This window comes from Juglans regia, chromosome 11 (assembly GCF_001411555.2).
Source record: "Juglans regia cultivar Chandler chromosome 11, Walnut 2.0, whole genome shotgun sequence".
In the NCBI taxonomy this organism is placed as follows: Eukaryota; Viridiplantae; Streptophyta; class Magnoliopsida; order Fagales; family Juglandaceae; genus Juglans; species Juglans regia.
This window is the reverse complement of record NC_049911.1, coordinates 25943572-25958956: the sequence shown is the minus strand read 5'-3', so window position 1 is coordinate 25958956 and position 15385 is coordinate 25943572. Positions and strand designations below refer to the sequence as shown.

General features: G+C 31.5%; 1 protein-coding gene across 8 annotated transcripts; it reads left to right on the top strand.

Moving 5' to 3' along the window:
* The first annotated feature begins 7551 nt into the window (after positions 1 to 7551).
* LOC108982045 (long chain acyl-CoA synthetase 1-like) lies at positions 7552 to 15385 on the top strand. Of its 8 annotated transcripts, XM_035695393.1 has the most exons (21): positions 7674 to 7716; positions 7816 to 7851; positions 9217 to 9380; positions 9636 to 9699; positions 9779 to 9868; positions 9972 to 10028; positions 10153 to 10201; positions 10832 to 10908; positions 11018 to 11057; positions 11128 to 11222; positions 11658 to 11825; positions 12205 to 12315; positions 12796 to 12883; positions 12975 to 13041; positions 13161 to 13236; positions 13521 to 13638; positions 13892 to 14137; positions 14233 to 14372; positions 14481 to 14663; positions 14902 to 15021; positions 15112 to 15385. In XM_035695393.1, the coding sequence occupies exons 3-21, from the start codon at positions 9235 to 9237 to the stop codon at positions 15157 to 15159; spliced, it is 1983 nt and encodes a 660-aa protein (XP_035551286.1). In that variant the 5' UTR covers positions 7674 to 7716; positions 7816 to 7851; positions 9217 to 9234; the 3' UTR covers positions 15160 to 15385. The 8 variants fall into 8 exon arrangements, with proteins under 8 accessions (XP_018808861.2, XP_018808867.2, XP_018808866.2 ...); XM_018953316.2 differs by lacking the exons at positions 7674 to 7716; positions 7816 to 7851 and adding an exon at positions 7552 to 7633; XM_018953322.2 differs by lacking the exons at positions 7674 to 7716; positions 7816 to 7851 and adding an exon at positions 7557 to 7623.

The following is a 15385-nucleotide window of genomic DNA, read 5'->3' as shown; positions in this document are numbered from 1 at the left end:
TTCCAATAATTGAGAGGAATAATAATTACTCTCCTAAAAGTGAGATGCTTTATAATTAAATAATATGGTTACAATTAACAATATGGTTCCAATAGCTTTTTTCATCTGCCTCGAATACCTTCCTCAGCTTCTCCTTGCCGTTCTCAAAAACTTTTCTAGCTTGTTTTAGCTCCTCATTTAAAGCAATGCAATTCCATACAACGGTTAAGTTTTGGCATGTCCTGCCGTATCAAAGAGTAAGATTGGCATTTGTATGCTATCAAATAATACAACAAGCTTCAAGCATGAAATACTAGAGAATTTATTTTCCACCAATTTAATTTAGCTAAAGAGAAGAGAGAATAAATCACATACAAGATATAAGAAAATTTACACTATGAATCCAAATGTTCCGATATGTTGTCAATTGTTGGCCCAAAATCCCTACATAAATAACAACATGCTTTATTAGTTTCTTTAATTAAAAATCTATAAAATACAAATAACTACAAAACTACTATAACTCACTGAATGACAATTGTTTTTAACATATCTCTCATTCTTGCAAATGCTATAACGTCTTTTATTTATTGTTTGTGTTTCCTTTGGGTTATTCACTCTCATAGATTTTGGGTGCCCTTACGTGGGCACTCGTGGAGGATCCTGCATCGTTTATGAAAAGTTTGATACAACTTGACTTCTTAATATTTGATCATCATTGGTGGACACCGTTTGTGAACATTCTACATGCTCTTCCATTGCAAGCAACTCTTTGTGAAACTTCTCCAATGCAAGTGTGAAGTGATTGTGTTTTTCTGCTGACTGTGATGTAAGTTCGAAAATGTCATAAAGTTGACTTGTTTTTTCTTATCGTAGGCTCAAATTGTCCTTGCCTCACTTGGTCATCAGAACATAGTATGTCCAGAATGGGTCAACTTTGAGCATTAATAGTTCATCTGTCTAGAACATAATTTTGTGACAATCTATTTAACTTCTCTATCTTACCAAAAACACACAAGATATGCCTACAAAGAATCTCCATAAACTCCCACATATGGCATATACATGTAACATGTCCTTCATCACCCTCTAATGTCACATGATAAAGAGGTGCTTGTTTACCATGAGCTGTCACTCCATATGTTTTGGCCTCACCAATCACATACAATTTTATTACTTAGTATTGTAAGCTATTGAACAGCTCATCTTGGGAGATAATGAAAGACTTTTTTGTATAAACCATTATCTCCTCCTCTTCAATTTTAAAAAGTTATTCATTATCGCCCGCGTAGATTTTGTCCGCACATTATTCTCTTTCTCTTTAAAGTAATGTGCATCAATAACTTTTTCATACTCATACTAACCATAGTGTTTAGAATGAACATAATCTTTGAAAAATTTATTCATGCTTTCACACCTCTGAGTTGTTGACATACCGGCACATAATGTCGAACACAAGTAGGTTCGATACCTATTTATCCCGTCGACTGTAAAGATTTTGCAGCCAAGTATTTTCTCCTAGCTAATACTTCACCACAATCAAAACTTATTCTTACTCGAACTTATCAGTAATAATTGTCTCATGAATGTAATGACGAAAATCTTTTGAAAGTCCAGAAATTCGTTGTATACATGGACTAAGTGTTTAAGAAACTTTTGTAAAATATGCCACAAGCACAACCAATGAGTTGTATTCGGGAGTATCTCTACAATTGCCTTAGTCATTGCCTTGTCATCATTGGTAATTATCGTTGAATACGCACGCCCAAGCATTGCCTCTTACCATGTTCTCAATAACAATGTATATAATTCTACTGTTTCATTAACTAACAAAGCACAACCAAACATTATGGTCTGATGATGATGATTAACTCCAGAAAATTGCACTAATGGCGTCTTATAAATATTGGTTAGGTAAGTGGCATCAAATGTAACAACATCTCCAAAATATTGATATGTAGCTCTTGATCGCGCATCAGTCTTAAAACAATTTCTCATACACCCATCCTTAACAACTTGTACGGAGAATACAAACTTATGTTCTTTGAGTTGTCGATCAAGAAAGTAGAAATATAACTTTTGTGCATCCCCCTCTCTTCAAATACTTTTCTCATTTTGCTTCCTAAGTAATTTTCTACATCCTTACAAATACAATCGACATTAAAATTACCACCTGAATCTTTATTCAACATCGACATTATCTTCTTTGTCGGTATATCGGACTCATTCAAAGTCATAATAAGTTTTTTTTAGACTTTAGTAACTTTCCTATGTCCACGAAGGAAACTAGTACTTTTCGGTGTAAGTAGAATATGATTATGTCTAACTACAAACTTGTTGACTATCCACTTTTCACCATCTTTCTTTATTCTCATTATTGCTTTACATCTAATTTTTGTCTCAGCAGGTTTAGGGATTATTCGATCTATGTCTTTCCGGCTTACCTGTCGAAATCCTTTCCTTGTGCAAATATAGTTTACTGCACAAAAAGTTTTATCATCTTTCAACAATTGAGCATGATTCATTCGGATGGCGAACCATTCTCTCCTTGCATATGCTTTGTAAAATGTTTATGATTATTTGACATCCTCAAATACCGTACAAATGAATGGCTCTAACGGACAACTACTCGAAGAGGGAATCACATTTACTCCATATTTGACATTGACCCTATCTTCGACATTCACATCACATTGAATATCTACACTTTCAGCCTCAAGTTCATCACTATCAAGATTATAAATTGGTTCATTCCATACAAAACTACACGATTATAAATTTATTAGTTATGAAAAATCACCAAAATACATATGCAATATGCTTCTTAAAACAAGGACTCCTGTATATAGCACAACAAACAGGGCACTAAATCATTGACAACATAAAACCTAAACAATCACAAGTGCAATATGCTTTTTAGGCATAATCAATTTGACATTTGAGAATGGTCATAAAGCATACATGCTACAGATACAGGCAATCCGACCCACTCATAGCACGTTTATGATAAATTCTGTTTACCATGAAAATTAATATTTTCATAGATAAAAATCTCGTCTGGCCTTGTTTATTTTTCCTACTTTCATAAATTTTAGCTAGTTGGACAATATCCTTGGCGAACTAGACAATATCCAACAAATTGACTATTTCAAATGTTTTGTCAAATACCAATAGTGTCTTGGCATATAATGTCAAAAAAGAGAAATACCTGAGTAACACCAAGACTACTGGAGTTAGCCATGAACAACCGTTAGTCGGTGACGAACTACGGTGGGTGACGGACCAGTGGCGGTGGAACTGCGCTTGCATAGTGGGCAACGAACTTGTGGGGCGAAATCAGCCAAGGAGGACAACGAATACTTGGCAGACTGGTGGTGGTGGACTGGTGGCAGTGGATGCTGGCAGTGGAGGTCTGCTCGACGTTCGTTCTGGAAGCACGGTCGGGCTAAGCGAAGTGTTCGACAGTTCTCCTCAACTGAAGTCTTTTGCCATTGCTATTCCATGCGCACGAGTCTAACGTGAGCTAAGTGTGATCTCTAAGGTAACAGCTTCTAAGTGGAGGGCTATTATTACTAGAATATTAAATCAACTACTTAGAAGTGACACATCAAATCAAAAGTAAAAGTCAAAATTAAATTTAAAATAATATTATTTTATTACATAATTGTATACAAATTATTATTTAATAATAACTTTATCATTTTTCTAAAGGGTCATGCTAGGCTGATGCCCCTAACAATAATTACTGGGTGTGTTGCCTAGTATAAACTTACATTTTTATCTTTTTTGTTTTTTTTGTTTTCATATTTTTTAATATATTTAAAAAATAAAAAATATATTAATATATTAAAAATTATTTTTTTAATTATTAAATAAAAAAATTAAATATGCAAACGGTCAAAATTACTGAATAAATGCCCCCAAGACGATAGGAACAATCCGTTCGTAATTATAGTACTTTCAGTAGTGGCCGCCTCAAAATGCAATGTCATCTGTGGGCGGACAAGATTTAGAAAAGCAAGAAGGATCGCGATAGATCAATAATAAATTCTCTTGTATACACTACTTGCTAAAATAGAAAAACATCCTTGTCAGCACCGCTCTCTTGTATACACTACTTGCTAAAATAGGAAGAGCAATGATATACAATTTCTCATTTTCTGTATATTATATTTTTTTAAAATTTTTAAATTTTTTTAAATTTATTTTAATTTTTTTTGAATTTATTTTTTTAAAATTAATTTAATTTTTCTATTCATTATTCATATATTAAAAATTTAATAAAAAAAGTAATAAAAATTAAAAAAAATGTAATATATAGAGATTGTATAAATAGTAAGAGATTGTATAGATTTTTTTAAATAGAAATCGAGTAAGGTTAGTAACCTCTGACCATTTTTTATCATCGTATTCTCATATTTTATAATATAAAATATGAGAATTATTATTTATTATATTTTATTTATAAATTTATTATGTAATATTATATTAAAAAATATTGAGAAAATGATGATAAAATAATAATAAATAGATTTCTTCAATAAAATTATAAGACAGTAAATTTTACATTTATTTTTTTTACATAAATTTTTTTATCAAAAAAATAATTTTTTTTACATATATCTCAGAATTATTCAGTTATTTTAAAATGATTGCGACAGACAGACTTGCACATATATCAAAATTAAAATTAAAATTAATTAGCATAATTAAGAAGAATTTCAATATATATGCATGCAGATATGAACGAGATCGATGAGATTCGTATGCTATATGAGTCTACTCAACCTCCTACTATTCACATAACCTCTATACTCTATATTATTTTTAATTTTTATTATTTTTTTCTTTTATTAAATATTTATTATATGAATAATGAATAAAAAATTTGAAATAATTTAAAAAGAATAAACTCAAAAAAAATTTTAAAAAAATATTAAAAATTTAAAAAATTTTAAAAAGTGTGGAGTGTGGAGTGTGGTGGAGGTTGTGTAGCAAAGCTCTTTTTTCTTTTCTATATTTAACATTAAATACTTCCAAATCTTATCAACATTAAGTTATAACAAAAAAAATAAGTATTTCGAATAAATTATTTATTATAAAAATAATTATTTATAAAAAATACTCATTTTAATAAAAAATAATTATTTTACAAATAACAGTTTGTTTCATAACACCTCTTCTTTATATATATTCAGCTTTTTTTTTTTTTTTTTTAAACTAATATACCAAATCACACCGACATATCCATAAAGGCTCATCAATGATCTGGCTAGCGGTGCTTAGGGTACGTTTGGGTGTTGAAAAGTGTTGAGAAGTGTTGAGAATGTTTGTGAATAGTTATGAGTAGAGATTGGAATGAGTTTGTGGGTCCCATTGAGAGTATTTTGAGTTGTTTGGATGTGCGAAGTATGTTGAGTTATTGACTTTTGAGTAGGTAGTTGAAAAATGTGTAGGTCTTATAAATATTATAGTGATTTTATTTTTAATAATAAATATTATAATGATTTTATTATAGCGATTTTTTAATATTAATAAATATTGTAGTGATTTTATTTTACTTTTATATATAATAATGATAAATATTATAATGATTTTATTTTTAATTTATATATAATAGTGATAAATATTATAGTAATGTTATTTTTTATTTATATATTATAGTGATTTTATTTTTAATTTATATATAATAGTGATAAATATTATAGTATTTTATTTTTTATTTATATATAATAGTGATTTTATTTTTATTTATATATTTTAGTGTTTTTATTTTTTATTTATATATTATAATGATTTTATTTTTTATTTATATATTATAATGATTTTATTTTTTATTTATATATTATAATGATTTTATTTTTTATTTATATTTAATAGTGATAAATATTATAGTAATTTTATTTTTTATTTATATATTATAGTGATTTTATTTTTATTTATATATTTTAGCGATTTTATTTTTTATTTATATATTATAGAGATAAATATTATAATGATTTTAATTTTTAGTTATATATTATAGTGATTTTATTTTTTATTTATATATTATAATGATTTTATTTTTTATTTATATTTAATAGTGATAAATATTATAGTAATTTTATTTTTTATTTTTTATATATTATAGTGATTTTATTTGTTATTTATATATTATAATGATTTTATTTTTTATTTATATTTAATAGTGATAAATATTATAATAATTTTATTTTTCATTTTTTATATATTATAGTGATTTTATTTTTTATTTATATATTATAGCGATTTTATTTTTTATTTATATATAATAGTGATAAATATTTTTTATTTATATATTATAGTGATTTTATTTTTTATTTATATATTATAGTGATTTTATTTTTTATTTATATATAATAGTGATTATAATTTTATTTTTTATTTATATATTATAGTTATTTTATTATAGTGATTTTATTTTTTATTTATATATTATAGTGATTTTATTTTTTATTTATATATTATAGCGATTTTATTTTTTATTTATATATAATAGTGATTTTATTTTTTATTTATATATTATAGCGATTTTATTTTTTATTTATATATTATAGTGATTTTATTTTATTTATATTTAATAGTGATAAATATTATAGTGATTTTATTTTTTATTTATATGTAATAGTGATAAGTATTATAGAATGTTTGTGAATAGTTATGAGTAGAGATTGAATTGGATTTGTGGGTCCTATTGAGAGTATTTTAAGTTGTTTGGCATGTGAAGTATTTTGAAAAGTACGAGAATAGTTAGAAAGTATTGAAGAATGTTTGGTACCCAAACATAGCCTTAGTTAGACTGACAAATAATTTTTGCCACTCGGAAGTTTTGTTCAATAATTACACAATTTTAATCTTTAGTGTCCGAACAAAATTAATTAAACTTTAAAGATATTTAATTTTTTTATTATAATTTTTTTAAATTTTTATATAAAATATAATAAATAATTTATTTTTTTAAATTAAAAAGTAATAATAATATTTTAATAATATTTTATACAACTTTTAATACAAATCAATTTATTTCATCTTAAATTACTATCCAAACGATAAGTTAAAAAAATATATTTTCCCATCATGGTCGTGAGGGGGCGAAACCAGGCTCTGAATTATAGATGTCCTGGTTTCGCCTCTAATCATGGTACCAAGATTATAGCATGATTGGTCATGTGTGCAGAACTGACAAGATCGATCTTAGTATGTGTGTCAGTGTGTATAATTTAAGCGGTGAATGAGATTTTATATTGTAAGAAAAAAAAAATTTTATTTTTTATAAAATTTTAATTATATTATTGATTAATTCTTTTAAAATATAGATAATGCAGTATGGAACAAGTAATGGTCACTAGCTTACATCAAATTCTTGTGCATGATGCGCTTGATCATGATCTGTTTATTTGATTCTCCAAATTGAAAAGAAGTACGTATATACCGTTTGTTTGGAAATGAAAAACAGCATGAATCATTGAAGGCTGAAGCCACCTGCCTCACCTAACTCATTAACGCCCATGGCAGTTCGCTTTTATTTTTTCTTTAATTTCCTGCTCCGCATTTATTCAGTTTTCTTTCCTTTCAAGGTTCCGCCACCAATGCTCCAATGCTTAAGTTCTGTTCTACGTTCTCACTGTAAGCTCTGGTCAGCTCTCTCTCTCTCTCTCTCAGTATGTGAACACGGCAAACATATGTTTTCAAGTACGCAAACAAGCTGGTTGATTTAAGGTTGCTCATTTGTCTGTGTGTTAATGGGTCGTAGTTTCATTTTGGCAAATGGGTTTCAACTTTACTGTATTAATTCCCGAGGATTAATATGTATTTCAGGGTGTAGTACTACTACTACTTAATCCAAGGACCAAGGTTTAGTTCGTGTCAAACCCTTTCATTCTAGTGTAATGGCCGTGGCATCACGTGTTTTCTTAAGTTGGGCATGCACGAGTTGTTAGTATTCTTTTTTGTTTGCTTTCTCAGTTTTCCTTTCCTTTCCGTTTGCTGCTTGTTTGTTTTACTATGGGCTTTTGCATGTAGTTTTAATTCTGCCTTTTGTAAGTTTTCAAGTATATATTTATAGCTCATGTTTCATGTTGATTTCTTAATTTGGGTTTGTGATTTCGCTTCCATATTGATCAGCCAGTCAGGTGAAAATGCTCAGAAACCTTTTTTTTTTTTCCTAATTTATTTGTTTCTTGCATTCGGGCTAGCTTGCTCGATCGGTAATTCTATCAACTTTATCGTTCATGCTGGTTTTTCCCCCTCAAGCTTATTTATGGTGCGTAATAATGAGTTTTAGATTCTGTTTGAATGTTGAGCTGAGTTCAGATGAGTCAATTTTTTTATAAATAGTAGTGAGTTGAGATGATGAAGTGAGTTTTGTGGAATCTACCTAAGATGAGTTTAGATGTTAATACGAATTTATATGTATTTATGAGAAGTTGAAAAAAATTGTGAGTCCCGTGTGTAAAGAGGCATTGAGTTAAAAAAGGTTGTGAGTCTCACGTGTAAAGAGGTTTTGAGTTGAGATGAGTTTAGTGATTTGAGAGTTGGGTGTTTGGATGTTAAACTCAACTTAAAATTAAGCTGAACTCAAATTCTAACGGGACCTTAATTGCCATAATTTTACTTTTTTCGTTTAGGTCAACTTTGGACATTAATTTAACTTTGAACATTAATTTTGCTATAATATAATGCCTATAAATTTTCGACTTCTTAAACGGTATTCTTGATTCTACTTTCTTATGGCCATATTTGTCTTCCGCTTGTTTTTTTTTTAACCGTCTTTCTTGTTAGATTAGATCATAAACTATTTAAGTATTTTCCTATTGTTTTCCTTTAATATCAAATGGGTTTGGGACTCACAAGAACATCTCAATTTCCTTAATTCCATCCTTGAAACAGAATTCTGAAGGGTCTATATATGTAACGTCCTGGATTGGTTAAGTCCCAGTTTGAGAAGCTGATTACTTGTTAGGTGAAACTAGACTTTATTGCAGTTTGAGAAGCGCTACTAATATCCTGATTAGATTTTGAAGTATAAATACAACGCTTTTCTTGTATCTCTGTGTATCCTAGATAAACTATTTTTTGGATAATTATATATATATATTTTGCTTTTGATTGACTGTTGACCTTCACTTGGATGATCTAGAGTTGTTGCCTCATGAATTTTACCTGGGCTTTTGCACCTACTTTGTTTTTTGTCAACATACGGATTGTCCTGTTTTCCAGGTTTCATACTCGAGAAGAATGAAGGTTTTTTCAGCTCGGATTGAGGAGGGAAGGGAAGGCCAAGATGGGAAGCCATCAGTTGGTCCAGCCTATCGTAATTTACTCTCCAGCAACAATTTTCCTCCACTTGATCCCAATATTAGTACAGCTTGGGACGTTTTCAGGTAATTCAGTTCACGTATGGTTTGTTTTCAAATCAAAATAAAAGGGAACAGTACGATACACACACATATATATATATATATATAAATATTATATCTTTGACAATTGGTGCATGCCAATGCTTAGCAACATCGACTTCTTTATATATTACATTACATCAAAATATCAGCATTGTTCCTTCGGTTTGGAATATTTCAAATACAAGCAGTTTTTCTATAGCTCATTTCTTTGACAATCCAAGTGTTTTGACCCTACAGTACGTCTGTAGAAAAGTATCCTGGAAATAGGATGCTTGGATGGCGCGAGTTTGTTGATGGGAAGGTAGGCATCCTTTAGGAAGTAGTGTTTGCATAGGTTAAGTAGTTTTGGTAATTGGTTAATGACTTGTTTTGGTGTTTAGCTGGGCCCTTATGTCTGGAAAACGTACAAGGAAGTTTTTGATGAAGTTCGGGATATTGGTTCAGCATTACGAGCATCTGGTGCTGAACCTGTAAGTCCACGTGTTAACTTTCTATGGGCTAGTGATCTGAACACTTGCTATTCTCTTTCAGTGGACTCATTTCTTTGTGGCTTTATTTACATTCCTTTGACAGGGCTCCAGGGTCGGGATTTATGGATCAAACTGCCCTCAGTGGGTTACTGCTATGGAGGTGATCTGTTTTGACTTCTTCTCCAGTCTTGTTTTGCTCATCAAGGCCTTAATGATTTTGTTTTTATTGTTTGATATTTCTTTTTTATATTTTTCAATGAAAAAATCGTTCAAATTTTGTGTAGGCTTGCAATGCCCACAGGTTGGTTTGTGTGCCTCTCTACGATACCCTTGGTAATAAACCTTCTTCTTGACTAGTTTTCTAGTTTCTGTCTTAAATTTTAGCTGCTTCGTCTCTCTTTTTCTCTCAAAAAGACATCAGAATTGAGTCTTTTACCTTACAGCTTAAACTAATTCTCTTCATTTTTTTCCTCGTAAGAGATGGATCCACTATTCACCATGCTTAGTGGCATGCGATGTTTTGGTTGAAGTAGGAGCTTTGCCAGGGAATAACCCTCTGATTAATTTCCATTTATTCTCTCTACCTTTGACAGTCAGGTTTAATATTGAATTCTGTATCATTTTCCTTTTCGTTTCTCTTTCTGGTCCAAATAACAGCACTGTATCACAGTACTACCCAAACCATTCTCCTTTTTGGTTGAACTCTCCTATCTTGACTCTTCTAGATCATTTACTCCCGTGCTTGATTGTACATTGCTTGCTAATACACTGGTCTGGGATTTTCTAAAGGCATTGTGCTTTTTGGCACTTATTTTTCTGCTTCCTGATTCATTTGTGTGTGTTCATCTGCAGCTATTTGACATTCCATTTCTGTAGTGTTTTATTTTTTAAGGCTTTTTTTTTTTTTTTGGATAAGTAATCTCAGAAAATTTAATCAAGTCCTTAAGGTTGTGCTGGATGCAGGGCCAGGGGCTGTCAATTTTATTTTAGATCATGCGGAGGTTGATTTTGTGTTTGTCCAGGATAAGAAAGTGAAAGAAGTGAGAACTCAAAAACACTTGACCCACTGTGATATATATGTAACCGCATTATCTCAAGCTTTAAAAGCAATTGATAGTTCTGATCGGACAAATGTACTTGCATTTGCAGCTACTAAATCCTGATTGTACATCTGCTCAACGACTGAAAAGTAAGAATGATTGAATAGATTGCATTCTGCTGCTCTGAAGACATTCTATCGAGTTTGGTTTTTGTTGCAGTCATGGTGTGCTTCACTTCCTTAGCAGTGGAGGAGAAGAATAAAGTAGCTGGCATTGGGATAAAACCATTCTCATGGAATGAGTTCCTCCATATGGTCAGTTTCTGAATGTCTTGTTTGAATGTATTTTTCAATGAAAGAATCTGCATATGATGTGAATAAACATGAAGTGTTTGGTTTTCTCCAGTGGTAAATTATTTAGAAACAAATACTAGTACTGTAGTACACACGTAAATATATGCATATGGATCTCTCTCTCTCTCTCTCTCTCTGGAGGCATTGTGTGAAGAAAAATTTTATACAAATTTAGTGGAATTCATGCTATCTGTTTTTTATTTCTTATATACCTATTTTCCATGGGAATTGCATTAATTTTTTCACTCTAAAAGCTGTAAGATTTGATATTAAATCACCAAATCTTGGGTTAACTTACTCGAACAAAATGTTTCATCCCCACTCACTAGCATAACACTTCAATGCTTGACATGCTTTCTTCTGTTGTGGTTGATCTTAAGAATTTGTTGTTCATAGGGGAAAGAAAACCCCTCGGAGTTTATTCCACCCCAGGCTTCCCACATCAGCACAATAATGTACACAAGTGGCACAAGCGGAGATCCTAAAGGTGTTGTGTTAACTCATGACAACATTGCAACTTTTATTAGAGGGGCTGACCTGTTTTTGGAGCAACTTGAAGACAAGGTAAATAATGGTTCTTAAACATCTGATAGGATATTTTTATGCAGTATGTCTCTTCTTGCCGTTCAAGTAATATCCATGACATCTTGTTAAGCTCTATTTTTTTTTCGTTAAATTTTCTGATCAAGCTATACAAAATAATAATGAACAAGTCCCGATCCTTAGCACGAGCCCCTGCAAATACCCCCAATAATTTTATGTGCACAATCTGTGTATCAGTTTGTATTTGTCTCCTAGCTGTCAACCAAAAAACATGTGATATGCTGTGTAGTCGTCATTAATTTTCATATGTTAATTTCTTGGATATTCTTTTATGTGATTTATAATTTTTACTCCCCTTCTCTGTTGTTTTCCTAACACATGCAATTTCGAACCTCTATAGATGACTGAAGATGATGTGTATCTCTCTTTCTTGCCCCTGGCTCATATCCTTGACCGTGTGATTGAAGAGTATTTTTTTCACAAGGGTGCTTCTGTTGGCTATTATCATGGGGTATGCTGCTGAAACTATTTCTTGTCTTTGAAGTATAGGCCTCCTTTCTTCTTTAATCCAAATTGCATACATGGGCAGGAAAAAAAAAGTGAATGAGATGAGATAAAAAAAAATATAAAGGAAAATAAAATTAATTGCTCTAATATAGTTTATGGGCCAAGGAATAAAAATATGGAGATCAATGATGGTCGTGGGGAGAGGATACTGTGAAAATGCTGGGGTTTGCAAATATTTGGTACTTAGTGCTAGTGTACCAGATTTGAAGGGGGAGGAGGAGGGTAGGGCAGGGGAGGTAGAGGATAGTTCGTTACCATGCTATCTATTGAGGCAGTAATGCTGTTTATAATTTCTCATTGCTTTAGAGATATCCAAATGTTGGCACCCAGAACTCTCTATTTCAGTCCTAAATGGTCCATTATTTTTCATGACTGTTTGGCTTTTCCAATGAGAATCTATAAAATTATGGTTCCTTATTTGAAGGATCTTAAAGCTTTGAGAGATGATTTGATGGAGCTGAAGCCAACAATTTTTGCCGGGGTACCTCGAGTTTTTGAAAGAGTGCATGAAGGTACAGAATCTAGTCATCTTTCAGCAAAAACCGAGTAAATTCATTTATTTTGGTTAAACTACATATTCTCTCATGCTCATCCATATTTCAGGTATACTACAGGCATTACAGGAACTCAATCCAGTAAGGAGAAATATTTTTGGCATGCTCTACAGATAGTAAGTTGGTCTTCTATCTATTCCAATATGTTCACTTTATAGTGATGGAAAAGCATATTTGTTTTGTAATAAGTTTTGGGACACTTATATGATATTAATGAGCCATTCTTATGATACAGCAAACGTTTTTGGATGACTAGAGGGTTTAAACAGAAAAATGCTGCGCCGTTGGCAGATCTATTGGCATTCAGGAAGGTTATATCTTTTCTCCTAAAAAACTTCTGTTTTAAATCCCATTATCTAGCCCCAGACGGATGCTCATAAGCTCCTGTACCATGTGACATCTCAATGTATGCCATTAGATCATCTTGACAACTACTCAATTTTGTTTGAATCCATGTGAAACAGTCCTAGGATTCATTACAACAAATCAAGTGTTACGTTTCCTTTGTATCCTAATAATACTGCATCTTTATAATAGCATAGGAAAAGCTTCCATCAACTTCCTATTATCCTTCATTTATTTCAATTTTGTTTAGGTCAAAGCCAAGTTAGGGGGTCGGGTTCGACTGATAATCTCTGGAGGCGCACCCTTGAGCTCTGAGGTGGAAGAATTCTTACGGGTTACTTGCTGTGCTTTTTTAATCACAGGCTACGGTAAAGACTTCTTTTTTTATTCCATTTTAATAGTAATTATGCTACTTTTTAAAGTTGTCATTGAATGTCTTGTATGTATTTTCCACTTATTCATGGCTGTTTTCACATCCCATTCTGTTTCTGTTTTGGACATATTACCTTTTTAGTTGGGACGGGTTGGATTATCATGTAGGCGTAGCAGTGATTCCATCATTAGTTTCTAGCACGCACACGAATTATACACATTTGAACCATCTGAAGCATTGTGGTTCAGGTTTGACAGAAACTTGTGGACCGACTACTTTTTGCTTTCCTGACGAGATGTGCATGGTTGGTACTGCTGGTGCGGTTGCTGTGTACAATGAGCTTCGGCTGGAAGAGGTACCAGAGATGGGCTACAATCCACTTGGGGAGCGACCATGTGGTGAGATATGTGTGAGAGGGAAGACTGTTTTTTCTGGATACCACAGAAATCCTGAATTAACAACAGAATCCATTAAAGATGGCTGGTTTCATACAGGTTGGGGGCAGATTCCTTTCTTGTCTTTTAAGTTAGTTTTACTTAAAGAATATTTTTTGTCTTAAGAATATGTTGTCATTCTTTGGCATTCTCAGGGGACATTGGGGAACTACTTCCAAATGGAGTTATTAAGATTATTGATCGAAAAAAGAACCTGATAAAACTTTCTCATGGAGAGTATATTGCGCTAGAGTATTTGGAAAATGTTTATGGTATCAGTCCAATTATTGAAGATGTGAGCTAATTTTCCAGTTCTTTATTTTTAGTCGTTAGATTTTTTTTTTTTTAAATTTTTTTATGGGTAACAAGCCATTTATTCGATAATATTCCCATTGCTTTGAAGATCTGGGTCTATGGGAACAGCTTTAAGTCCATGTTGGTTGCAGTAGTTGTACCACATGAAGAAAACACCAAAAAGTGGGCATATTCAAATGGTCACACGAGTTCATTCACTGAACTCTGTTCCCTTGATCAGTTCAAGAATTATGTGCTATCTGAACTGAAGTCTACTGCCAATAGAAACAAGGTAATATCTGCTTCAAATTTAAATAATACATGGATAATCTGCAATCTCTATGTGTTCTCCCATCTGAGTTGAGAGACATTAATGACTACCATTTCAATGTCTGTATAACTTGGTAATATTTTGATCGTTTTCTCTGCACTCTTTTACTCTCTTTGGTGTTTAAACATGGGATGACTACTTTTTTATTTGTTCTAATGTTTCTTGTTTCATCAATTATCTCCCCCTTGTATTGAACCAGCTTAGAGGTTTTGAAAATATCAAAGGAGTCATTCTAGAACCCCACCCCTTCGATATTGATAAAGATTTGGTAACTGCAACATTGAAGAAGAAAAGAAACAAGCTTCTTGAGTTTTATAAGGTATATTGAAGTTCTCTCTTGAGCTTTCTATATATTAAACAACAATCATAAGGATCAGAGTGCTGGAAAAGTAATTACATGTTTGTGCAGGTGCAAATTGATGAACTCTACCGGAATTTGACCGGAGAAAAATCATGAAGGTTTCAAGGCCAATAAGCAAGTTGATATGGGAGTTGAGTGGAGCATGCGATGTACTACTTGTCACTCTCCCTAAATTACCTGCAAAGTAGCTGTCCTACTTTTAATTTCTATGGAGAGAGTATGAAACTATGTTATCTTTGAGCTGTTATCTGTTGGATTTTGTTTATAAGAACAAGTCATTTCCAACATGGCAATATCTATTCTTCACTCTTGTTTCAGGAAA